Raw genomic sequence first — 26793 nt, forward strand, 5'->3', positions numbered from 1 at the left:
GGAAGCCTGGGTTGCTGCAGTCCATGGGGTCTCAAAGAGTCAGACACGACTGTGGGACTGAACAACCTGGTCAGGATCTTTCTAATTAATATGAAAACCAAGGATGTGACTTAGGGAGTGAACAACAGTAACAACATACTATAACCTACCTTAGAACATTATCGTGATTGCCTGCAAAAATTTTTATTTGTGATGTAGCCATAAACAAAAGTAGTCATCATACAACATTTATGATGTAGTCCCCTTATGCACTTCATCCCCCATTATATTAATGATACTCAGAAAGGTTTAATGTTAAGCTCAATGAAAGTGAAAGTGAAATTGCTCAGTCATGCCTGACTCTTTGCAACCCATGGACTGTAGCCTACCAGGCTCCTCCATCCATGGGATTTTCCAGGCAAGAGTACTGGAGTGGGTTGCCATTTCCTTCTCTAGGGGATCTTTCCAACCCAGGGGTCCAACCCAGGTCTCCGGCATTGTAGGCAGATACTTTACTGTCTGAGCCACTAGGGAAGTGTTCAATATTTTAAACCAAATAAGAGATGGAGTCTTGATTGGAATCTCAGGAGGCTCCCAGTTTTCAAACACTGGAGCAGTGATTCTCAACCAAGACTGATTTTTCAATTAAAGATATTTGGCAATATTTGAAGGGGTCCTACTGAACTCTTCTGATGTACAGGACATCATCCAGTGCAAGTAATCATACTTCCCAAATATCAACACTGAGAAGGTGATGAAACCTATTCTAGACTAGCACTTCTCTGAATCCACTGTTTCTACAAATTACCAAGGATTGTATTTTAAATGTAAGTTATTATTCAGTAGGCCAGATCAGGGGCCTGGGGCCCTGCATTTCTAACAAAATCCTAAGTGTTATTTGATAGTACAGGTCCTGGTCTGTGGATGTCAATTTAAGTACCAAGAAAGTGATTCTGTGTTAGATTCAGGTGTAAGTAGTTTTAGGCCTTCACCCAGAATCCTCCATTCTTTCTTAATTTTGAAAGAAATGATTTTTGATCACCTTTTAGGTAGTGATAAATTTTGTGTTTGATTTTTTATAGAAGTATTAAGAGACATCAAATAATTTCTATTAGAATAAGATTTTGCAGTAGTCACAATAAGATCCTCCTAAAGATGTCTACAGGAAAATCTCAAGAACCTTAGAATAGCCTAGTTTACATAACTAGTTTAATTACAATAGCAGAGGAAATAAGGTTGCTCATCATTGATCTTTATTTAAGAATATTAGCACAGATATCCAGGTCAGACTAATACAATTATGATGATTTTTCTAACCATGCAAGAGAGAGTAAGAGTTGGAATTAGAGAGAGAGTTAAAATGCCAGGCACCTGCATTTGAATATGGAGGAAGGACCCTGAGCTATGGAATGGTGGTGGCCACTAGAAGTAAAACAGAAAATTTAATGCATCCTGTTTTGGAGTATCCATAAGGATCACAGTCTTGCTCAATGAGACTTCAGGCCTCTGACCTTACAGAATTTTATGGCAGGCACTTTTTTTAACACACAGGTGTGGTAATTTGTTATTCTAGCAATAGGAATCTAAAATATATTTGTTCAATCATCTACTATTTCTAGGAGCTCAGCTAAAGATTTTCGATTCACACAATAAGGTTCTCTTAAATAGGACATTTTGTGTTGAATGCCTACCATATATAGGAGGAAATCAGAGTCACCTTAGAGATCTTTTTCCTATTAGCTGATACACAGAATTTTTTTGTCTAAATGTAAATGTGGCTCTGATTTTGAGGCCTTTGAAATTTAAAATAGGAAAAGTACATCATTATTGAAATTAATAACCTATTTTAAATCTTTCTGTTAACATTTCTACATTCTTTCTAGTTTATGTTAATTCAAGCATTTTTTTTTCTTACTTCTATCCTTCCAACTTTCTCTCAAGTTTTCTTTCAACACAATCGATGAGATTACTAATGAGACTGTGTGCAATAAATATATGTGAATGGGTTTATTTCAGAGAATGGTGTATACAGATGCAGGCACATATAAACATATATGTACTCCTAACCTTGAACATGGTTTGTGGACTCAGCAAATATTTCTATGCATTGCATACATACCTCACAATATCCAAGTGAAGCTAGAATTTATCATCTCATATTTTCTTATGAAATAAAAACTGAGGCTTTGTTCAGGTCAGGTCAGTTCAGCCGCTCAGTCGTGTCCAACTCTTTGCAACCCCATGAACCACAGCATGCCAGGCCTCCCTGTCCATCACCAACTCCCAGTGTCCACACAAACCCATGTCCATTGAGTCAGTGATGCCATCCAACCACATCATCCTCTGCCGTCCCCTTCTGCACCTGGCCTCAATCTTTTCCAGCATTAGGATCCTTTCAAATGAGTCAGCTCTTCTCATTAGGTGGCCAAAGTACTGGAATTTCAGCTTCAGCATCAGTCCTTCCAATGAATACTCAGGACTGATCTCCTTTAGGATGGACTGTTTGAGTCTTGAGAGGGACTCTCAAGAGTCTTCTCCAACACCACAGTTCAAAAGCATCAATTCTTCGGTGCTCAACTTTCTTTATAGTCCAACTCTCACATCCATACATGATGACTGGACAAGTCATAGCCTTGACTAGATGGGCTTTGTAGGCAATGTCTCTGCTTTTTAATATGCTGTCTAAGTTGGTCATAACTTTCCTTCCAAGGAGTAAGTATCTTTTAATTTCACTGCCACAATCACCATCTGCAGTGATTTTGGAGCCCAGAAAAATAAAGTCAGCCATTGTTTCAATTGTTTCCCCATCTATTTTTCATGAAGTGATGGGACCAGATGCCGTGATCTAAGTTTTCTGAATGTTGAGCTTTAAGCCTACTTTTTCACTCTCTTTTTTCACTTTCATCAAGAGGCTCCTTAGTTACTCTTCACTTTCTGCCATAAGGGTGGTGTCATCTGCATATGTGAGTTATTGATATTTCTCCCTTCCTCCAGCCTAGCGTTTCTCATGATGTACTCTGCATATACGTTAAATAAGCAGGGTGACAATATACAGCCTTGACGTACTCTTTTTCCTATTTGGAACCAGTCTATTGTTCCATGTCCAGTTCTAACTGTTGCTCCTTGACCTGCATATAGGTATCTCAAGAGGCAGGTCAGGTGGTCTTGTATTCCCATCACTTTCATAATACTCCACAGTTTATTGTGATCCACACAGTCAAAGGCTTTGGCATAGTCAATAAAGCAGAAATAGATGTTTTTCTGGAACTTTCTCTTTTTCGATGATCCAGCGGATATTGTCAATATGATCTCTGGTTCCTCTGTCTTTTCTAAAACCAGCTTGAACAGCTGGAAGTTCATGGTTCATGTACTGCTGAAGTCTGGCTTGGAGAATTTTAAGCATGACTTTACTAGCATGTGAGATGAATGCAATTGTTTGGTAGTTTGAGGATTCTTTAGGATTGCCTTTCTTTGGGATTGGAATAAAAACTGACATTTTCCAGTCCTGTGGCCACTGCTGAGTCTTTCAAATTTGCTGGCATATTGAGTGCTGCATTTTCACAGCATCATCTTTCAGGATCTGAAATAGCTCAACTGGAATTTCATCACCTCCACTAGCTTTGTTCGTAGTGATGCTTTCTCAGGCCCACTTGACTTCACATTCCAGGATGTTTGGCTCTAGGTGAGTGATCACACCATCATGTTTATCTGGGTCGTGAAGATCTTTTTTGTACAGTTCTTCTGTGTATTTTTGCCACCTCTTCTTAATATCTTCTGCTTCTGTTAGTTCTATGCCATGTCTGTCCTTTATTGAGCCGTTCTTTGCATGTAATGTTCCCTTGGTATCTCTAATTTTCTTGAGGCAATCTCTAGTCTTTCCCATTCTATTGTTTTCCTCTATGTCTTTGCACTGATCGCTGAGGAAGGCTTTCTTATCTCTCCTTGCTATTCTTTGGAACTCTGCATTCAAATGGGTATATCTTTCTTTTTCTCCTTTACTTTTCCCTTCCCTTCTTTTCACAGCTATTTGTAAAGCCTCCTCAGACAGCCGTTTTGCTTTTTTGCATTTCTTTTTCTTGGGGATGGTCTTGATTCCTGTCTCCTGTACAATGTAACATACCTCCATCCATAGTTCATCAGGCACTCTGTCTATCAGATCTAGTCCTTTAAATCTATTTTTCACTTCCACTGTATAGTCATAAGGGATTTGATTTAGGTCATACCTGAATGGTCTGGTGGTTTTCTCGACTTTCTTCAATTTCAGTCTGAATTTGCCAATAAGGAGTTCATGATCCAACCACAGTCAGCTCCTGGTCTTGTTTTTGCTGACTGTATAGAGTTTCTCCATCTTTGGCTGCAAAGAATATAATCAATCTGATTTCGGTGTCGACCGTCTGGTGATGTACATGTATAAAGTCTTCTCTTGCATAGTTGGAAGAAGGTGTTTGCTATGACCAGTGCGTCTCTTGACAGAACGCTATTAGCCTTTGCCCTGCTTCATTCTGTACTCCAAGGCCAAATTGTCCTGTTACTCCAAGTGTTTCTTGACTTTCTACTTTTGTATTCCAGTCCCCTATAATGAAAAGGATATCTTTTTTGGGTGTTAGTTCTAGAAGGTCTTGTAGGTCTTCATAGAACTGTTCAACTTCAGCTTCTTTCAGCGTTACTGGTTGGGGCATAGGTTTGGATTACCGTGATATTGAATGGTTTGCCTTGGAAATGAACAGAGATCATTCTGTCATTGTTGAGATTGAATCCAAGTACTGCATTTTGGACTCTCTTGTTGACTCTGATGGCTACTCCATTTCTCCTAAGGGATTCCTGCCCACAGTAGTAGATACAATGGTCATCACAGGTAACTGAGGCTCAGGGAAATTATATTGTTAATAAGAACATTGTGAAGAAATTAAAATTTATTGTGCACCCTTTTAAATTATTCACAAGTGGAACCATATAGTATACTCTTAATTTTGGACATTTAGAAAACTGTATACTTTAAAAATGTGCAGTTCATTGTATGCAATTACATGTTAATGAATCAACTAAAAATTAAACATTTCTAGTGCTGCGTGGTTTAAGATAATATGTTAAGCACAAGTAGTTGAGTCACAGCTAAAATTGGTTGGAGATAGGAAGAAAGCAAAGTGTCAAAGTGTTTTATTTATATATTTTATATCACATATATCATACACATATGATATTTATATTATCCATTGACTTTTACTGATTTTGAAAGAAATTAGAGTGGAGAACATAATTCATTTAGAGCATAGGAAAGAATCACATTCTTAGGCCGCAGCAATGGAATTTTTTTCAAGCAGAAAAAGATACAATTACACCAAACAATCCTTCACCCCAGTGATAAACATCTTTACACACAGACAATGAAATGACATGCACCAATAAGTAAATGACACCAAAAAAAAAAGTTTGCATAGAAATAATCTGACAGAAATTTTTGCTACATCATACTTAAGTTCCCCTCTGACTCTAGGTTTTATAATGTCAAACTCTTACTGAAATTTTTGTTTCATGTACACACCAATTAGAGACATGTTTTTGATGCTGACTTTTGCCAGTGACTCATGTGGGTAAAGTGGACACTGAGCTACATAGAGAACAGTATACTGTGAGGGCATAAAACCAGATGAAGTACTATGAAACACACTATCTGTTAATGTCTACAATTTTTCAGAAAGAGCAATTACAGTGGTGATGTTTCAAGATATGATGAACCAAAATGTGATAAAATGTAGTTTCATATTTTACTCTTCTATGAAATTATGTAATAGGTTTGGGCACAGTTTTTTTCCATAAGCAAAATTCATGATTATTCTTTAGTAAAATGAAAGAAAAAATACTCAGTATAAAGTATTTCATTTCAGAAGAATTTATTCTTAAGAAATGGGTGAAGTCTCATGAGATAAATGGAAATTTACATATATGTCACACAAGAAGTTGAATCAATTTGAGAGAGTAGAAAAATGACCAAAACAACTTAGATAACAGAGAGAATTTAATAAATGATATTTTTAAAATTTTATAGATAAGTTTAAATCAAATAAATGGATATACCAGGCTATAAATTGAAGAAGCAATTACTATTATTACAATCTGAACAATGAATCACAATATCTGCCTATGAGGCTTTGAGTCCTGCTGTCATGGGCATTTCTTCAGTCCAAGGGCAAATGGGCCTATTAAAAAGTTTCCATCCCAAAGAATCTTTTCAGAGCCCTCTTTACATCTTTATTTCTCAGACTGTAGATGAAGGGGTTCAGCATGGGTGTGACCACAGTGTACATCACTGAGGCTATTGCACTTGCTTCTGAGCTGTGGGTATCAGCAGAGCTAAGGTACACTCCTAAACATGTAAAATAAAATAAGGAGACAACAGAGAGGTGAGATGCACAGGTGGAGAATGCTTTATACTGGCCCTGAGCAGATGAGATTCCACAGATAGAGGCCACTATCTTAGAGTAAGAGTAAATGATACCAGCCAGGGGAGCACCCCCTATAATTACAGATCCAAAATACAGCACTGCGTTATTGAGGAAAGAGTCAGAACAGGCAAGTTGGATCAGCTGTTGGATTTCACAAAAAAAGTGGTGGATTTCCAAGTCTGCGCAGAAGGACAATCGCAATATCATTAAGCTATGTAACAAGGAGTTCAGGACACTAATGATCCAGGAGACCAGAACCAGCCATCCACAGAGCTGGGTGTTCATGGTGACTGTGTAATGCAGGGGGTGGCAAATGGCCATGAAGCGGTCATAGGCCATCACAGTCAGGAGAATGTCATCTAATCCTGCAAAGAGAATGTAAAAATGCATCTGGACAATGCAGCCTTCATAAGTTATGACTTTGCTCTGTATCTGGACATTTTGCAGCATCTTTGGGATGGTGGTGGAGGTGAAGCAGATGTCTACCAAGGACAGGTTGGAGAGGAAGAAGTACATGGGGGTGTGGAGGTGGGGGTCTGAGCTGACGGCCAGGATGATGAGCAGGTTTCCAAATACAGTGATCAGGTACATGGAGAGGAAAAGCCCAAATATGAGGGGCTGCAGTTCTGGTACCTCTGAAAGTCCCACGAGAAGAAATTTTGAAATGTGTGTATTGTTCCCTGGTTCCATATGGTGAAGGCAACTCTTGGAAAAAAAGAGAGCAACGTGACTAATTTTCCCTGAAACTGGCATAACTCATGTAGCTGAAATACTATAATTTCTATTTTGCTTGCAGGAAACTGATGTTAATATATTGTTTATAGATATACCCTCTCTGAGGACGTATCCCACTTCACCTCTCACCAGATATCTTTATCACATTGTCAGCATACTTCCAAAGAGTTCATGTATTTTCAGTTTTAATGAGAAATTATTTCAGATATTTGAGAAATATTTTATATTGAGGGCCAACATGCTCCAAGCACATATAGGGAATAAGTAGAGGTGCTGAAAATCAAATTTCCCACAATCCAAGGATGGTGAAAGATGATATTCAAATAAATATATTTTATGTCAGAAGGTGAAAGATGTTTTGTTTTGAAGAAAACAAAAACAGATATAAAGGAGTGAGTAGGAGGGAAATTTATTAGGTACTGAGTGTTCGGGCAAGGCCTAAAAACAAGAGGCTATTTGAAGAGATGTTAAGAAAGAGACAGAAGGATACAGTATGACACCAGGAGTGTGTGCCTGGAAGAGGCAACAGCCACTGCAAAGGTCCTGAGCAAGACACTTGTTCCACATGTTCAAATGCAAACAAGGAAGCCAGAGGAATGAGCAGGAGGGGGAATGATTAGAGATGATGTCAGGGATGCTGAGTAACAAGGTGGCCTCTCTGTTACAACTGACACCTCAGTCCACAGAGAATTCCTCCTTCCATGTTGTTCTTTGCACTTTGTTAATTTTCTTGCAAACATGTCCTATGAATTATATTAGATGCCTTTCATAGTTCCATCTGTTGATTGAGTTCTGGCCTCTGTGAACTTCTTATGTCAACTTAATATATGAATCCAGGTGTCTCTGCTTTAAGAACTGCTCTCACTTCACAAGGCACAGGCACACCCCCCCTCCCCACAGCCTCCTGAATTACATCACTGGCATGAATTTCTCATCTGGAACCAACCTCCTTGGGCCATGGGTGGTTGAAACTCAAAGCTGGTCAGATCAGATTAACTTTCTCCTAAACAATGTTTTAATGGTGCCCAGAAATTCTAGTTCATAAGATTCTGAGAGGGTAATAAAGTTATGGTTCCTTTTAACTACAACCACTTTCTGCCCTGTGTTTAAAAAAATATAAAAAGTATGGGAGAGAGAGATAAAATGAAGAGAAAAGATCTAACAAGCTCAAATCATCCCTGAGACAATGGGACAAAGAAAAGCCTCCTTGGTTTGACAACATTTCAACTTTAGCTACATCTCCTTGATGCCCAGGAAAAATCAGAAAGAAACATCTCTTTTCCAAGGAGAGAAACAGTTATATCTAAATGATGTGAAAAACCAAAACCAGACAGATTTAATTTCCCAAAGAAAAATAAGTAAAGATAGTAAACTCACAATTCAAAAATAAAAACACACAAAATACGACAAGTTTCTGATGTGTTACGTGAAGCAGTACAAGATGTCTTTCCTGTGCTTTTCCATATGATCTGAACTTTTTCTGTGTGGTCTGATACTGAATGAGGCAAGCCCTGTCTCTTTTTTTCTTATGAGTCGTAATTTGTTTGCTACTGTTGGTCTTAATGTTTTCACTTTTTTAATTAATCCAATGGGCACACTTCAAGTCTAGTTCTGATCTTTGACCAACAGGCAAAGGCCTTTCCAGACCATACTCTATAAAGTCAGAGTAGGCCATGAAAATTCCTTCTTATTCTGGATAAATTTCTTTACATGATTTAAGCCTGAGGACTACATTTTATTTCAGTGTACTGTGACATTGTCACTATATTGCAAGATGCTTATCATCAGAGACTTAAATTGCCTTGTTCAATTCTTATTTTCCCAGGCCTATGACTATATTTGCATTTATTTAAAAAACACACTGAAGAAAAATACAAATTATGAAATGACAAAATATGGCTAAAATAGGAAACCATTTAAAAGGGTGATTTCACATAATTATATTAAAGAAAATGGAATGGAACAGCAAAAGCTGACTGAAACATGATATATATAATAGGAGTAATTAAGCACTTATGACATGAATTAATAATTAATTTAGAAAAGACCTTGACTCAAGAGAATATAGCATAGAATGATCCAGAAATTTCTGGCAAGTAGCAAATGTTTTGCTATTATTTGTCGAATGATAAAGAATTAGGTCCCTTTAGATATGAACACTATCCTATGGGATGGTTGCAACCTATTTGGTTGGAAAAGGCAGGATTGTTGAATAAAAGCTGGAGTAAATGGCCACCTATCTAGAAGGAAATTGAGTAGTTCCTTATCTGACACATCTTTTTAAAAGGGACTAAAGACCCCAGTGCAAAAGTGAGCAGTACTGTTTAGATGAATATATGAAAAACTACACTGGAACTACTTTTCCATTGATATTAGAAACACGGATAACTTTTAACTCAGGATTCCTCAGTCTCTGCACTATTGGACATTGTCTGCCAGATTCTTCTCTGGGGTGGGGTCTGTCCTATAAATTGCAAGATGTTTAGAAGCATCCTTGCCCACCACTTACCCATCATCAGTGTGACAGTGAATAATGTCTACAAATATTGTGTAAAGGCTCCTGGGGGACACAGTTATCCTTGGTTGAGAAAAATAATATTAAATTAAGAATTGCAAAGTACTTTTGTAGCAGTGATATAATAGTCATTTATTGATAAATAATATAATAGACCACAAAATGTCTGAGTCACACAGCCACACCATGCAATATTATACAGATATGGAAATAATGAACCGGCATTATACTGGTTGATTGGAAGCAAGTCCCTGAGGTATTACTGAGAAAGAAACAAAAGAGGGACAAATTGTAGAAAACATTAAACATAATAACAATTTGTCACTAAAATATAAAGACCATTTATCATGAATTCAGGATTGTATTGATCCATTTGTGTAAAAGTATAAAAGTATGTATAAGAACACATTTTAGAAAGAGATTTTTCAAAAACTAAGAACTTGTGGAACAAAACACATTGGTGAGAGTGCAGTTATGTTAAGTATATTATTTCCTGAGCAATATGCCATGTGCTAAGTAAGTAACTTCAGTCATGCCTGACTTCATGTGACTGTATAGACTGCAGTTTGCCAGTAGCCTCCATCTGTCCAAAGGATTCTCCAGGCAAGAAGAGTGGAGTGAGTTGCCATGCCCTCCTCCAGGGGATATTCGGAACGCAGAGATCGAACCTGCATCTCTTAATTCTCCTGCACTGGCAAATGGGTTCTTTACCATTAATACACCTGGGAAGCCCCTTCCTGAACAATAGGATGTAATAAAATTGAGTGAAAATCTACAACTAACTGATAAAAAGACACAAAAGAGTAAGCATTTAGCAATATTAACATGGATCTCTAATTCAAGATCAAATTGCCAAAGATTTGGAAGTGAAACAATATAACAGAAGAACATTTATGAAGTGAGGAAGCAGCAGTATCTAAGTTATAATTTTATCTTATATATAGACAGAGGAATTGAAATGTGCTTATATAATATAAGTCAAACGGTAAAGAATTATGATCAGAAGAGATGCAATTTTTAGGACAAAATTTAATCAGATGGCCGAAAGGAATAATAAGGAATAACTGATGAGAAACTCTTAATAGAAGTAAATATGTATGAGTTGTCTATCACACTAAGAATGCTAAAGAACTCTCACTTTCCTTTCCTGCTTACAGCAAGAGTTGACACATTTAGAATATTAAAGTGACAAATTATGACGGTAAGAAAAGTAGCAATAAAGAGCAATGAGCGGTATGTACTGTGCAGCATGGTGACTGTAGTTCATAACACTCTTTTTATCGTAACTGAAAATTGCATGAGAAATGCTGGGCTGGAAGAAGCACAAGCTGGAATCAAGATTGCCGGGAGAAATATCAATAACCTCAGATATGCAGATGACACCACCCTTATGGCAGAAAGTGAAGAAGAACTAAAAAGCCTCTTGATGAAAGTGAAAGAGGAGAGTGAAAAAGTTGGCTTAAAGCTTAACATTCAGAAAACTAAGATCATGGCATCTGGTCCCATCACCTCATGGGAAATAGATGGGGAGACAGTGGGAACAGTGTCAGACTTTATTTTTGTGGTGTCCAAAATCACTGCAGATGGTGACTGCAGCCATGAAATTAAAAGACGCTTACTCCTTGGAAGGAAAGTTATGACCAACCTAGATAGCATATTAAAAAGCAGAGACATTACTTTGCCAACAAAGGTCCATCTGGTCAAAGCTATAGTTTTTCCAGTGGTCATGTATGGATGTGAGAGTTGGGCAGTGAAGAAAGCTGAGTGCCAAAAAATTGATGCTTTTGAACTGTGGTGTTGGAGAAGACTTGAGAGTCCCTTGGACAGCAAGGAGATCCAACCAGTCCATCCTGAAGGAGATCAGTCCTGGGTGTTCATTGGAAGGACTGATGCTGAAGCTGAAACTCCAGTACTTTGGCCACCTCATGTGAAGAGTTGACTCATTGGAAAAGACCCTGATGCTTGGAGGGATTGGGGGCAGGAGGAGAAGGGGATGACAGAGGATGAGATGGCTCAATGGCATCACCGACTCGATGGGCATGAGTTTGAGTAGACTCCGGGAGTTGGTGATGGACAGGGAGGCCTGGTGTGCAGTGATTCATGAGGTCGCAAAGAGTCGTACATGCCTGAGCGACTGAACTGAACTGAAGAGACAGCATATCCTAAAATCTCCCCTCACAAGAAATAAATTGTAACTATATGTGGTGACAGATGTTAAGGAGATTTACTGTGGTGATCATTTTGCAGTATAAACAAGTATTAAATCATTATGCTGTGTACCTGTAACTCATATATTGTCATAGGTCAAATACCCAAATTCTTTTGGAAAAGCAATGAAGAAAATGTTGGCAGATGTGACCAACAGAATTTATCAGTTCTTATACAATGTCACAAATATATCTATGCATATATAAAAGAACTATATCACAAATTTAAAGTTTTTGTTAAAAAATAATCCTTCCTGTCAAAGAATGCAATTTTAAAAAGGAATAACAACACTCTGATATCACTATATAAAACAAAATAGTTACAGAGACATTTTTTTTAATAGAGAAACACTGCATGACTAACAAATCCACAGATCTATTTAGCCTCACAGATAATAAAATAGTTGGAAAGTAAACCTCCCTAGCATACATCTTTTTGTTTACATAACTAAGTTTTTTTTTGTTTTGTTTTCTAATGTGCACACAAGAGTGAGAGAAGATACTGTAATGTGTATGTTGCCTACACAGCTATTGAAAGTGTGTATTTGCAGACAGTCCTCAGTTTAGATCTTTCTCCTCTATGTGGAGGCACAGTCTAATATGCCCCATCTTACAATAAAATGAAATGCCCTCACCTCACTGACTGATCCTCTACAGTTAATACACTATTTGTCTACTCCTGTTAATTAACAAGAACTTTAGACTCATGTTCCACTTTCACTGGATGCAATTGATACCCTCCATTCATTCTTCTGTTGGACTTCACTGAAAGTGAAAGTTGCTCAGTCATGTCCGATTATTTGCGACCCCATGGACTATACAGTCCATGGAATTCTCCAGGTCAGGACATTGGAGTGGGTGGCCTTTCCCTAGCATGATTTAACTGTCAACATTGACATTCTCGTTTTCAAGTGCAGTGTTCCTCTTTCAGCATCATAAAGAAATACATTTTCAGGAAACCCAGCAAACAACCATGGTGACCTCTGCCTCTGGGATATGCTAGATTAGCCCTTGGGTGACCTCTGGTACCTTCCTGGTTTCCATCCTCTCTGATCCTCTCCTGCAGTGTCTGTGGAGCGCTCAGACTCACCTATTTGGGAACTCTGTGAGGGAGGCTTCCTTGTGAAAGTCAAAATTCACCCCTAAGTAGCTGATGATGCAGATCCACGCTCTGTCTCCTGACAAGACAGCAATATGAGATCAGGCATTGTTCTCTCAGCCATATGTAGGATTGCAAAAGCAACAACTACATCCTGTCCAACCAAAGAGGCACAGGCTGAGGGACTGCAGCAGAGGAGATATTTACATCTCCCATGTCAGCTCATTAGACATGTTTTCCCTTTGTTATTCCAACCTCTAAGTACGTGATTTCCCTTGGAGAAGTGCTCTGAACAGAATGTATTTTTTTCTGCTGATTCTCTGTTCCTAAGAGACTCCATTATAAGACAGATAAATTCAGCTTCCTCACTTCTTCACCTTTACTTCTCCGGCTTCCAAAGCTCTAAGACTCCCAGCACCTCATCACATCCCTGAGTTCAAGTTTTCTGAAAAGTATAATATTGACAATTGTTCTTGACTAGGTCCTTTGGGTCTTCAATGCTTTGATCTATTGTGGGAACACAACCCAAGAAATCTCTGAATATGACTATTTTGCCCTTTTCAAAACAGGGGATAACTTTGCTCCTTTAATATAAAACTTGGTTTCAAGCAAGTTTTGCAAAACCTAAAGAGATTTCCTTCTTACATCAGAAATGTTTCATTACAAAGAAATTAAAACTTATTGTGCACCCTTTTAAATCATATGCAAATGGAACTACATAATATACTGCTAATTTTTAAAATTCAGAAAGTTGAATACTTTAAAAATGTACAGCTTATTATATGGAATTATGCTCTAATTAGCTAAGAGTTAAAACTTCCTGGCAGTACATTGTGGAGGGAAGTATGTTAAGCACAGGTGGTTGTGTCATACCTAAAATTGATGGGAGATAGCTCCTCTAATTAGGAATAAAGTGAAGTGACACATGTGAACTAGGAACAGGAAAATTCAAATAAAGCAATTAACATTTGAGAAACCTAGTGATTTCCCTATAAACGAAAGACTGACCTAATATATAAAAGGAAGAAATTGGCATAAAGTGGTCCAAGACAGAAGAGCACTACACTGCACACCACACCATGGACGATCCTTTAAAACAGAAAACAGTCTGCCAGCTGACAGCAGGCCCAAGAGGAGACAATCAGAACTCAGATCAGCTGCCCGTCATAGAAACCATCTGACAAATCTTCATTATATTAAGCCATTTGCTTTTAGGATGACTTGCTATGTAGCAACAGGTAAAAGAAACAGTAATCAAAATGAACAGAACTGGGGGGAGTTATAATAATATGCTTCTTTTTTCTAGACAACCGTTGTGATGTTTGAATAACATTATGATGACTATCATTCAAGTTTATGTCAACTTTATAAAAAAGGGATTCTGTTTAGGGTTCTGTGTAGGTAAGCAAGAAAGGTTAAAAGGATATGCCTGTTTGAGGAGAATTCTATCAAACAGTTAGATGAGAGCTAATGCCTATCCTTCTAAACCTCTTTCAAGAAATTGCAGAGGAGGAATGCTTCCAAGCTCATTCTACAAGGCCACCACCTCATAGAATGGTATCACCCTGATACGAAAACTAGACAAAGACAACACACACACACACACACACACACACACACACACACACACACAAACTATAGGACAATATCACTGAGGAATCTAGATGCAAAAATCCTCAACAAAAGTTTAGCAAACTGAATTCAGCAACACATCAAAAAGCTCATACACCATAATCAAGTTGGGTTTATCCCAGGGATGCAAGGATTCTTCAATATATGGAAATCAATCAATGTGATACCCCATATTAACAAATTGAAAGATAAAATGCATATGATCATCTCAAAAGATGCAGAAAAAAAAAACCTTTGACAAAATTAAGCACTCATTTATGATTAAAATTCTTCAAAAAACAAGCATAGAAGGAACCCAACTCAACATAGTAAAGGCCATATATGATAAGCCTACAGTAAACATTATTATCAATGGTGAAAAAATGAAAGCATTCCCCCTAAGATCAGGAACAAGACAAGGGTGTCTACTTTCACCACTATCATTCACATAGTTCTGGAAGTCCTAGCTACAGCTAGGGAAGAAAAAGAAGAAGAATTGACATAAAGTGGTCCAAGAAAAATAAAACAAGGAAGAAAGGGAAGAAAAAAATAATAGGAATCCAGATCAGAAAAGAAGTAAAGCTCTCACTATTTGCCGATAACATGATACTGTACATAGAAAACCTTAAATATTGTATCAAACTTACTAGAGCTAATCAGTGAATTTAGAAAAGTCTCAAGATACAAAATCAATACATAGAAATCACTTGCATTTCTATATACTAACAATGAAAAAGCAGAAAGAGCAATTAAGGAATCAATCCCATTCACCATTGCAACAAAAAGAATTAAATATCTAGTAATAAACTTACCTAAGGAAACAAAAGAACTGTACACAGAAAATTATAAGATACTAAAGAAACAAATCAAAGATGACATAAACAGATGAGCGATATTCCACATTCCTATGTAGGAAGACTCAATATTGTGAAAATGAATATACTACCAAGTGCAATCTACAGATTTAATGCAATCCCTATCAAATTACCAATGGCATTTATCACAAAACTAGAACAAAAAAAATTCACAATTCATATGGAAACACAGAAGAACCTGAATAGCCAAAGCAGTCTTGAGAAAGAAGAATGGAGCTGGAGAAATCAAGCTACCTGACTTCAGGTTATACTACAAATCTACAGTTATCAAGACAGCATGGTCCTGGCACAAAAACAGAAATATAGACCAATGGAACAAGATATAAAACCCAGAAATAAACCCATGCACCCATGGGTACCTTATCTTTGACAAAAGAGGCAAGAACATACAATGGGGCAAAGACAGCCTCTTCAATAAATGGTTCTGGGAAAACTGGAAAGCTACTTGTAAAATAAAGAAATTAGAACACTTCCTAACACCATACAAAAAGATAAATTCAAAATGGATTAAAAACCTAAATGTAAGACTAGAAGCTATAAAACTCTTAGAGGAAAACATATGCAGAACACTCTGACATAAATCAAAGCAAGATAATCCATGAGCCACCTCCTAGAGTAACAGAAATAAAAGCAAAAGTAAATAAGTGGAATCTGATTAAACTTAAAAGCTTTTGCACAACAAAGGAAACTATAAGCAAGGTGAAAAGACAGCACTCATAATGGGAGAAAATAATAGCAAATGAAACAACTGACAAAGGATTAATTTCTAAAATATACAAGCAGCTCATACCACTCAATACCAGAAAAACAAACAACCCAATCAAAAGGTGGGGAAAAGACCTAAACAGACATTTCTCCAGAGAAGACATACAGATGGCTACAAACACATGAAAAGATGCTCAACATCGCTCATTATTCAGTTCAGTTCAGTTCAGTTCAGTTGCTCAGTCGTGTCTGACTCTTTGTGACCTCATGGACTGCAGCATGCCAGGCCTCCCTGTCCACCACCAACTCTTGGAGCTTACTCAAACTCATGTCCATTGAGTCAGTGATGCCATCCAACCATATCATCCTCTGTCATCCCCTTCTCCTCTCGCCTTCAATCTCTCCCAGCATCAGGGTCTTTTCAAATGAGTCAGCTCTTCGCATCAGGTGGCCAAAGTATTGGAGTTTCACCTTCAACATCAGTCCTTCCAATGAACACCCAGAACTAATTTCCTCTAGGATGGACTGGTTGGATCTCCTTGCAGTCCAAGGGACTCTCAAGAGTCTTCTCCAACACCACAGTTCAAAAGCATCAATTTTTCGGTGCTCAGCTCTCTTTATAGTCCAACTCTCACATCCATACATGTCTACTGGAAAAAACATAGCTTTGACTAGAAGGACCTTTTGGCAAAGTAATGTCTCTGCTTTTTAATATGCTGTCTAGGTTGGTCATAACATTTCTTCCAAGGAGTAAGCATCCTTTCATTTCATGGCTGCAGTCACCATCTGCAGTGATTTTGGAGCCCCAAAACTAAAGTCTGTGACTATGCCGCTCATTATTAGAGAAATGCAAGTGAAAATCGCAATGAGATATCACTTCACACAGGTCAGAATGGTCCTCATCAAAAAGTCAACAAACAATAAATGCTGGAAAGGGTGTGGAGAAAAGGGAACACTCTCGCACTGTTGGTGAGAATGTAAATTTATACAGCCACTTTGGAAGATGGTATGGAGTTTGGAGTTTTTCCTTAAAAAACTATGAAAAAAACCACCATATGACCCAGCAATACCACTCCTAGGCATATACCCTGAGGAAACCAAAATTGAAAGAGACACATGTATCCCATTGTTCATTGTAGTGCTATTTACGATAACTGAAACATGGACGCAACCTAGATGTCCATCGACAGATGAATGGATAAAGAAGTTGTGGTATATATACACAGTGGAATATTACCTAGCCATTCAAAGGAATGCATTTGAGTCAGTTCTAATGAGATGGATGAACCTAGCACCTATTATACAGAGTGAAGTGAGTCAGAAAGAGAAAGATAAATACCATATTCTAACACATATATATGGAATCTACAAAAATGGTACTGAAGAATTTATTTAAGGGCAACAACAGAGAAACAGACATAGAGAATAGACTTATGGACATGGGGAGAGGGGAGGGGAGGATGAGATGTATGGAAAGAGTAACATGGAAGCTTACATTACCATGTGTAAGATAGATAGCCAACAGGAATTTGCTGTATGGCTCAGGAAACTCAAACAGGGCCACTGGATCAACCTAGAGGGGTGGGATGGGGAGGGAGACGGGAAGGAGGTTCAAAGGGAGGGGGTATGTGCATGCGTATGGCTGATTCATGCTGAGGTTTGACAGAAAACAACAAGATTCTGTAAAGCAATTATCCTTCAATAAAAACACATTAATTAAAAAAAAAGAGAAAAAAGGATATGCCTATTTATAAAACCTATACCTTTATCACAGGACTAGATGGGAATTTAAGCTCTCTAGTGAACCAAGATTTGGAGATATATATATATATCTATACCTATATATATCTATATATATAGATATATAATGTATGTCATATAAATGATATTCATATCATTCATTCACTGTTCCTTTATTGGTTATGACAGAACTGGAATGGGGGAAATATTTCATTTAGAGCATTGGAAGGAACCATATATTTTAGGCACAAGGGAAGTTTTGAAGCAGAAAGATATATTTATGCCAAATAATCCTTCACCCCAACAATAAACCCTTTTACATACAGACACTAAACCACAGACCTCCATAATTAAATGGACACTATGAAAAAATACTTTGCATAGGAATAATCTGACACAAATTTCTGTTGCATCATACTTAGGGTCCTGTCTGACTCTAGGTCTTATTATGGCAAGCTCTGTATTGAAATTACTGTTTGATGTAGATGCCAATCAGAGATGTGCATCTGATGCTCCTCTTTCTCAGCAACTCCTGTAGAGAATGTGACACTGAGCTAAATAGAGAATAGTACCCTGAGGGGTGTGAAATCAGATGACCAGTTATGAAACATACATCTGTTCGTGTCTACATTTCCAGAAAGAGAAATTATGGTAGTGATGTTCCAAGGTATGATGAATTAAAAAGTAACAAATTGTACTTTCATATTTTATTCTCCTATGAAGTTATATAATTGGTTTGGTCACCGAGTTAGATTTTTCATAGAAGTAGCACAAACTATGATCATTCTTTTAATAAAATGAAAAAGAGTTTACTCAGTACAAAGCATTTCATTTCAAAAAACAATTATTCTTAAGAAATTGTGAATGCTCATGAGATAAATGGGAATTTACATATGTTTCACACAAGGTTTGAACCAATTTGAGAGAGCAGAAAAATAACAAAAGAAAAAACTTAGATGACGGAGAAGAGAAACGTTAATAAAGGATGTTTTTCAAATTGTACATAGAAGTGAAATCAAAGAAATGGAAATACCAGGAAATAAAATGAAGAAGCAGTTGCTATTACCATAATCTAAACAAAGAATCTCACTGTCTGACTCTGAGGCTTTAAGCCCTGCTATCATTCTTCAGCCCGAGGTAAATGGACCTTTTCTAAAAGTTTCCATCCCAAAGAATCTTTTTAGAGCCCTCTTTATGTCTTTGTTTCTCAGACTATAGATGAAGGGGTTCAGCATGGGTGTGACCATGGTGTACATCACCGATGCTATAGCACTTGTATGTGAGCGGTAGGTAGCAGTGAAGCTAAGATACACTCCTAAGGCCGAGCAATAAAATAAGGAGACAACCGAGAGGTGAGATGCACAGGTAGAGAATGCTTTATACTGCCCCTGAGCAGATGAGATTCCACGGATAGAGGACACTATCTTAGAGTAAGTGTAAAGGATACCAGCCAGGGGAACACCCCCTATAATTACAGATCCAAAATACACCGCCATGTTATTGAGAAAGGGGTCAGAACAGGCCAGTTGGATGAGCCATGTGATTTCACAGAAAAAGTGATGGATTTCCAAGTCTGAACAGAAAGACAATGGCAAAATCATTAAACTCTGCAACAAGGAATACATAGAACTCAACACCCAGGATACCAGCACCAGCACTCCACAGACCCAGGGGCTCATGATGACCGTGTACTGCAGCGGGTGGCAGATGGCCACATACCGGTCATAGGCCATCACAGTCAGGAGGAAGTTATCTAATCCTGCAAAGAGTAAGTAAAAATACACCTGCACAATGCAGCCTTCATAGGTGATGACTTTCCTCTGTGTCTGGGTGTTTTGGAGCATCTTTGGGATGGTGGTGGAGGTGAAGCAGATGTCTACAAAGGACAGGTTGGAGAGGAAGAAGTACATGGGGGTGTGGAGGTGGCATTCTGCGCTGACGGCCAGGATGATGAGCAGGTTTCCAAACACAGTGATCAGGTACATGGAGAGGAAAAGCCCAAAGATGAGGGGCTGCAATTCTGGTCCCTCTGAAAGTCCCAGAAGAAGAAATTCTGGGATTTGTGTATTGTTCCCTGGCTCCATGTGATGAAGCTGCCTATTGGGAAAAAAGAAAATAGCATGAAGAATTTTCACCCAAACAGACACAACTCACATCACTGAAATACTATAATTTCAATTTTGTTGGCATGAAATTGATATTAATATGTTGTATATAGATAAATTCTCCATGAAGTTATACCCCATTTCACCTCTGAATAAAACTTTTTGTCCCATTCTCTGTATATTTCCAAAGGGTTCATGTATTTACATTTTTAATGAGAAATTCTTTCATGCATTTGAGAAAAATATTGATAACAAACATGTTTCAAGCCATACAGATAATAAATAGAGGTGCTTAAACAAATATCTCACAATCCAAGGATGATGAAAGATGATATCCAAATAAATATATAATATGTTAGAAAGTGACAGGTGTTATGAAGAAAACAAAAACATATATAAAGGAGAGAGTAGTCAGTGGCATTATTTTATACCAAGTTGCCAGGGCTGCAAATAAGGGGTTATTTGAAGAGATGTCCAGGAAGAGAGAGAAGTACCTGGTGAGATACCAGGAGAAGTGTGTGCCTGGCAGAGGGAGCTGCCACTGCAAAAGACCTGAGGAGGATGCTGGATCGACATGTTCAAAGGCAAATGAGAAAGCCAGCGGGGCAGAGGGATAAACAAGATGGGGAGTGATGAGAGATGGTGTCAGGGATGCTGAGGAGCAAGTTGGCCTCCCAGACAGAGCTGACACTTTAGTCCACAGAGAATCCCTCCTTTCACGGTGTTCCCAGCACTTTCTGGATTTAGTTGCAAAGGCTTCCTGTGAATTAAAGCAGATCCTCATCTCAGTACCATCTTTGATTGAGTTCTGACTTCTGTCACCTTATTATATCACCTTAATGTATGAGTCCAAGTGCCTGGGCTCTAAGACCTGCTCTCACTCCACAAGGCACAGACACACCATGGCTCCTAGGCTGTGTTTCTGTCATGAATTTCTCAACCAGACTCACCTCCTTAGGCCAGGGGTGGTAACCACTCGAGCTAGTCAGATCAGATTAATTTTCTCCCGAAAAATGTTTAAATGACACCCATAAATTCCAAATCATAAACTTCTGATGGAATAATAACATTGGGATTCCTTTTAGCTACAGCCACTTTCTGCCCTGTATTTAAAGAAACATAATATATGAGGGAGAAATAAAATGAAGGAAAAATATCTAACAAGCTCAAATCATCCCTGAAACAATTTGATGAAGAGAAGCTTCCTTGGATTAGCAACCTTCCAACTTCACCAATACCTCTTTGATGCCCATGAAAAACCAGAAAGAAACATCTTACTTCCAAGGACAGAGGCAGTGATACATATATGATGTGAAAAACCATACAGATTTAATACCCCAAGAGAAAAATAAGTAAAGGTTGTAAACTCAACAATTCAAAAATAAAAACATAGAAAATGTGACAAAAGTTATGTATGTGTTATATGAGACAGTAGAAGATGTCTTTCCTGTCCTTTTCTATATAATTTGATCTTTTTTTGTGTGTTCTGATACTGAATGAGGCAAGCCCTATCTCTGGTTTCTTATAGATCATAATTTGTTTATTACTCTTGGGCATAATGTTTTCACTTTTTTAATTAATCCAATGAGCACACTTCAATTCTAGTTCTGGTCTTTTTCCAGCAGGCAAACACCTTTCCAGACCATACTCTAAAAACCTTGAGCAGGTCATGAAATTCCTCCTCTTATTCTGAATAAATTTCTTTACGTGATTTAAACCTGAGGAAACTATATTTCAGTGTACTGTGACATTGTCACTATATTGCAAGATACTAATCATCAAAGACTTAAATTGCCTTGTTCAATTCTTATTTTCTCAAAGGTCTGTGAATATATTTGCATTTTTTTAAAAAACACACTTAAGAAAATGAGAAATTCTGAAATGACAAAATATGGCTAAAATATGAAACCAGTTAAAAGGATGATTTCTTATATTTGTATTAAAGAAAACTGAATGGAACAACAAAAATTGACTGAAACTTGATATATACTAGGGGTGAAAGTGTAGTTGTTCTGTCGTGTCTGGCTCTTTGCGACCCCATGGACTGTAGCCTACCACGCTCCTTCATCCATGGGATTTTCCAGGCAAGAATATTGGAATGGGTTGCCATTTCCTTCTCCAGGAATCGTCCCTTCCCAGGAGGGAATTGAACCCAGGTCTCCTGCACTGTAGGCAGATACTTTACCGTATGAGGCACCAGGGAATTAATAGGGGTAATTAAACATTTATGACATGAATTAATAATTAATTTAGAAAAGACTTCAACTCAAGAGAATATAACATACAATGACCCAGAAATTTCTGGCAAATAGCAGATGCTTTGGTATAATGTGTTGAATGATTAAGAATCAGGTCCCTTTAGACATGAACACTATCCTGTGGGATGGTTGTATCCAATTTGGTTAGAAAAGGCAGGATTGTTGAATTTAGCTGGACTAAATGGTCATCTGTCCAGAAGGAAATTAAGTTGTTCCTTATCTGACACATCCTTTTAAAAGGGACTAAAGACCCCAGTGTAAAATTAGGCAGTCCACTTCAGCCAAATATATAAAAAACTACATCAGAACTGCATTTCTACTGATATCAGAAACACGGATAGTTTTAAAATCTGGATTCCTCAGTCTCTGCACAAGTGGACATTCTCTGCCAGATCGTTCTCTGGGGTGGGGTCTGCCCTGTAAATTGCAGTATGTTTAGAAATATCCTTGCCCACTACTTACCACTCATCAGTGTGACAGCAAATAATGTCTATGATTATTGCTTAAAGGACCCTGGGGGAAACAATTACCGTTGGTGGAGAAACACAGTATTAAATTAAGAATTTCAAAATACTTTTGCAGCAGTGATATAATAGTCACCTGTTGATAAATAATATTATAGGCCACCAAATCTGTGAGTTATACAGCCACACCATGCAATATTATACAGATATTAAAATAATGAACCACCATTACACTGGTTGATTGGAACCAAGTCCCTGAGGTATTATTGAGAAAGAAACAAAAGAGGGACAAATTGCGGAAAACATTAAACATAATGACGATTTGCCACTAAAATATAAAAACCACTTATAATGTATTCAGGATTGTATTGATGCATTTGTGTAAAAGTATATATGTATAAGAACACATTTTAGAAAGAGATTTTTCAAAACTTAAGAACTTATGGAACAAAATATATCGGTGAGAGTGCAATTATATTAAGGGTACTGTTTCCTGGGCAATGTGCTATATGCAAAATCACTTCAGTCATGTCTGACTGCGTGCAACCCTATAGACTGTAGCCTGCCAGGAGCCTCCATCTGTCCATGGGATTCTCCAGGCAAGAAGACTGGAGTGTGTTGTCATGCCCTCCCCCAGGGTATCTTCGCAATCTAGAGATCAAAACTGTATCTCTCTTTTCTTTTTTTTTAATTAATTGGAGGCTAATTAATTTACAGTATTGTAATGGTTTTTGCCATACATTGACATGAGTCAGCCATGGATTTTCATGTGTTCCCCATCCCAATCCCCCCTGCCGCCTCCCTTCCCATCTGATCTCTTAATTCTCCTACTTTGGCAGACAGATTCTTTACCACTAGCACCACAATAATAAATTGAATAATAAAATTGAATGAAAATTTACAACTAACTGATAAGAAGACACAATAGAGTAAAAATGAACAATATTAACATGGATCACTAATTCAAAATCAAATTGCCAAAGATTTGGAAGTGAAACAATATAACAAAAGAACATTTGCAATGTGAGGAAGGAGCGGTATCTAAGTTATAATTTTATCTTATATGTAGAGAGAGGAAGTCAAATATGGCTATAGAATGTAAGTCAAATAGTAAAGAATTATGGTCAGAGGTGATGCAGCTTTTAAGAAAAGATTTAATCAGAAGGCCAAAAGGAATAAAAATGAAAACAGATGAGAAACTCTTAATAGAAATAAATATGTATAAGAAATTATCTATCAGCACTAAGGGTGTTAAAGACCCCCACTTTCCTTTCTTGCTTACATCAAGATTTGACACATTAAGAGTATTAAAGTGACAACTAAAGTATTATGGTGAGAAAAATAACAATAAAGAGCAATGAGCTGTATGCACTAGGCAGCATGGTGACTATAGTCCATAACACATTTTTTAGAATAATTTTAAGTTGCTAAGAGACAGTATGTCCTAAAAGTTCTCCCCACAAGAAATAAATTGTAACTATGTGTGGTAACATGTTAAGGAGATTAGCTGTGGTGATCATTTAGCAGTATAAACAAATATTGAAGCATTATGCTGTGCACCTGTAACTCATATATTGTCAAAGATCAGTTATACCCAAATTCTTTTGGAAAAGCAATGGAGAGAATGTTGGCAGATTTGACCAACAAAATTTATCAATTCTTATACAATCCCACAAATAAATCTATGCATATACAAAGAGCTAAATCACAAATGTAAATTTTTTTGTTAAAAAATAGTCCTTCCTATCAAAGAATGCAATTTTAAAAAGGAATAACAGCACTCTGATGCCACTATGTAAAACAAAATTGTCATAGAGACATTTTTTAAATAGAGAAACACTGCATGACTAACAAATCCACAGATCTATTTAGCCTCACAGATAATAAAACAGTTGGAAAGTAAACCTCCCTAGCATACATCTTTTCACTTATATAACTAAGTTTAATTTTTCTCTTAAGTGAACACAAGAGTGAGAGAAGATACTATAATGTGTATCTTGCCTACACAGCTATTGAAAGTGTGTATTTGCAAACAGTCCTCAGTTTAGATCTTTCTCTTCTATGTGGAGGCACAGTCTAACATGCCCCATCTTACAATGAAATGAAATGCCCTCACCTCACTATTGGACCCTCTACAGTTAATACCCTATATGTCTATTCCTGTTAATTAACAAGAACCTTAGACTCATGTTCCAATTTTACTGGATGCAGTTTGCCCCTCCTATTTGTTCTTCTGTGGGGCTTCCACTAGCATGATTTAATTGTCAACACTGACAATCTCATTTTTGAGTTCACTGTTACTTTTCAACATCATAAATAAATACATCTTCAGGAAACCCAGCAAGCAGCCACGGTGACCTCTGCCTCTGGGCTATGCTAGATTGGTCCTCAGATGACCTCAGGTACATTCCTGGTTTCCATCCTTCTGATCCTCTCCTGCAGTGTCTGTGGAGCTCTCAGACTCACCTGTTTGGGAGGTTGGTCTCACTTTGTCTGGGAGGTTTCCCTGTGAAAGTCAAACTTCCCCCTTAAGTAGCTGGTGATGCAGACCCATGTTCTGTCTCTGCACAGGACAGCTAAGAGATCAAGCATTGGTCTCCCATTCAGATGTAGGACCACAAAAGCAATGAACACATACTGCCCAAGCAAAATGGATCAGGCCAAGGGACTGCAGCAGAGGAGATATTTACATCCTCCATGTCAGCTCATTAAACACATTTTCCCTTTGTTACCCCAACATTTAAGCTCGTTATTTCCCTTGATGACACTGGTCTGGACAGAATGCAATTTTTCTTCTGATTCTTTGTTCCTAAGAGACTCCATTACAAGTTAGGTAAATTCAGTTTCCTCACTCCTTTGCCTTTACCTCTCCTGCTTCCAAAGCTCTAAGGCTCCTGGCACCTCATCACATCCCTGAGTTCAAGTTTTCTCAAAAGTATAATATTGACAATTGGTCTTGACTAGGTCCTTTGGGTCTTCAATGATCTGATCTGTTGCAGGAACGCAACCCAAGAAATCTCTGAATATGACCATTACCCTTTTCAAAACAGGGGATAACTTTGCTCCTTTAAAATAAAACTTGGGTATTATAATCCTTGGTTACACGCAAGTTTTGTAAAGCCTAAATTGACTTCCTACTTACAGCAGAAATTAAACAGCTCACTTGCCAATGCAGGAAATGTAAGAGACACAGGTTGGATCCCTGGATCAGGAAGATCCCCTGGAGAAGGCCATGGCAATCCACTCCAGTGTTCTTTCCTGCAGAATCCCGTGGATAGAGAAGCCTGGCAGGCTACAGTCCATGGGGCCGCAAAGAGTCGGACAAGACTGCAGTGACTTAGCACAGAACAGCATACATACTGCTCCTAGGAGTTGAGTTTAACCCTTTGGAGTCAATCAGTGAGCTTCCGTTATATAACATCATTTTATGTTACACTCTGATTTTTAATAGGAGAAAATTTTAGTCATTCTGGAGAGATTTCGCCCCCATAGCTGGTAGAGAGAATTTCACTTTGTCTAAATGTGGATCTGACTCTGAGGCCTTTGGAATTTAAGATAGGAAAAGTAAGTCATTATTAAAATTCAGGTCACACATTCTACCTTAATCTGTGTATTAACATTTCTACATTTTCTTTAATTTATGTTCATTCAAGTGTTTATTTTTTTACTTCTATCCTTCCAACTTTCTCTCATGTTTTCTTTCAGTACAATGGATGGAATTACAAATGCAGCAGTGCATTTAAATCTATGTGTGTTTATTTCAGAGAAAGTGTATACAGATACAGACACATATACATATTCCTAAACTTGAACAATGTTTGGGGACTCAGAGAAGTATTTACATACATTTTATGGCTTCATCACAACCTCCAAGTAAAGTTAGGATTGATCATCTCACATTTCCTTCTGAAAGATAAAACTTAGGCTCAGGGCAATTTCATTATTAACAATAACATTACAAAGAAATTAAAATTTATTGTGGACCTTTTAAAATTATACACAAATGGAACCATGTAGTATATTGCTGGTTTTTGAAATTTATAAAATTGTGTGTTTT

The 26793-nt window shown here is 37.6% G+C and overlaps 2 protein-coding genes across 2 annotated transcripts; both read right to left on the reverse strand.

Moving 5' to 3' along the window:
• Positions 1 to 6179: 6179 nt before the first annotated feature.
• Positions 6180 to 7112, reverse strand: LOC122439344 (olfactory receptor 7A10-like). The gene has a single exon (XM_043464416.1). It carries the CDS (start codon positions 7110 to 7112, stop codon positions 6180 to 6182), a length of 933 nt encoding a protein of 310 aa, XP_043320351.1.
• Positions 7113 to 19036: 11924 nt separating this feature from the next.
• LOC122439345 (olfactory receptor-like protein OLF4) lies at positions 19037 to 20017 on the reverse strand. The gene has a single exon (XM_043464418.1). The coding sequence runs from the start codon at positions 19991 to 19993 to the stop codon at positions 19037 to 19039; it is 957 nt and encodes a 318-aa protein (XP_043320353.1). The 5' UTR covers positions 19994 to 20017.
• Positions 20018 to 26793: the final 6776 nt, after the last annotated feature.

The sequence above is a fragment of the Cervus canadensis genome, chromosome 4 (genome assembly GCF_019320065.1).
Source record: "Cervus canadensis isolate Bull #8, Minnesota chromosome 4, ASM1932006v1, whole genome shotgun sequence".
Taxonomy (NCBI): domain Eukaryota; kingdom Metazoa; phylum Chordata; class Mammalia; order Artiodactyla; family Cervidae; genus Cervus; species Cervus canadensis.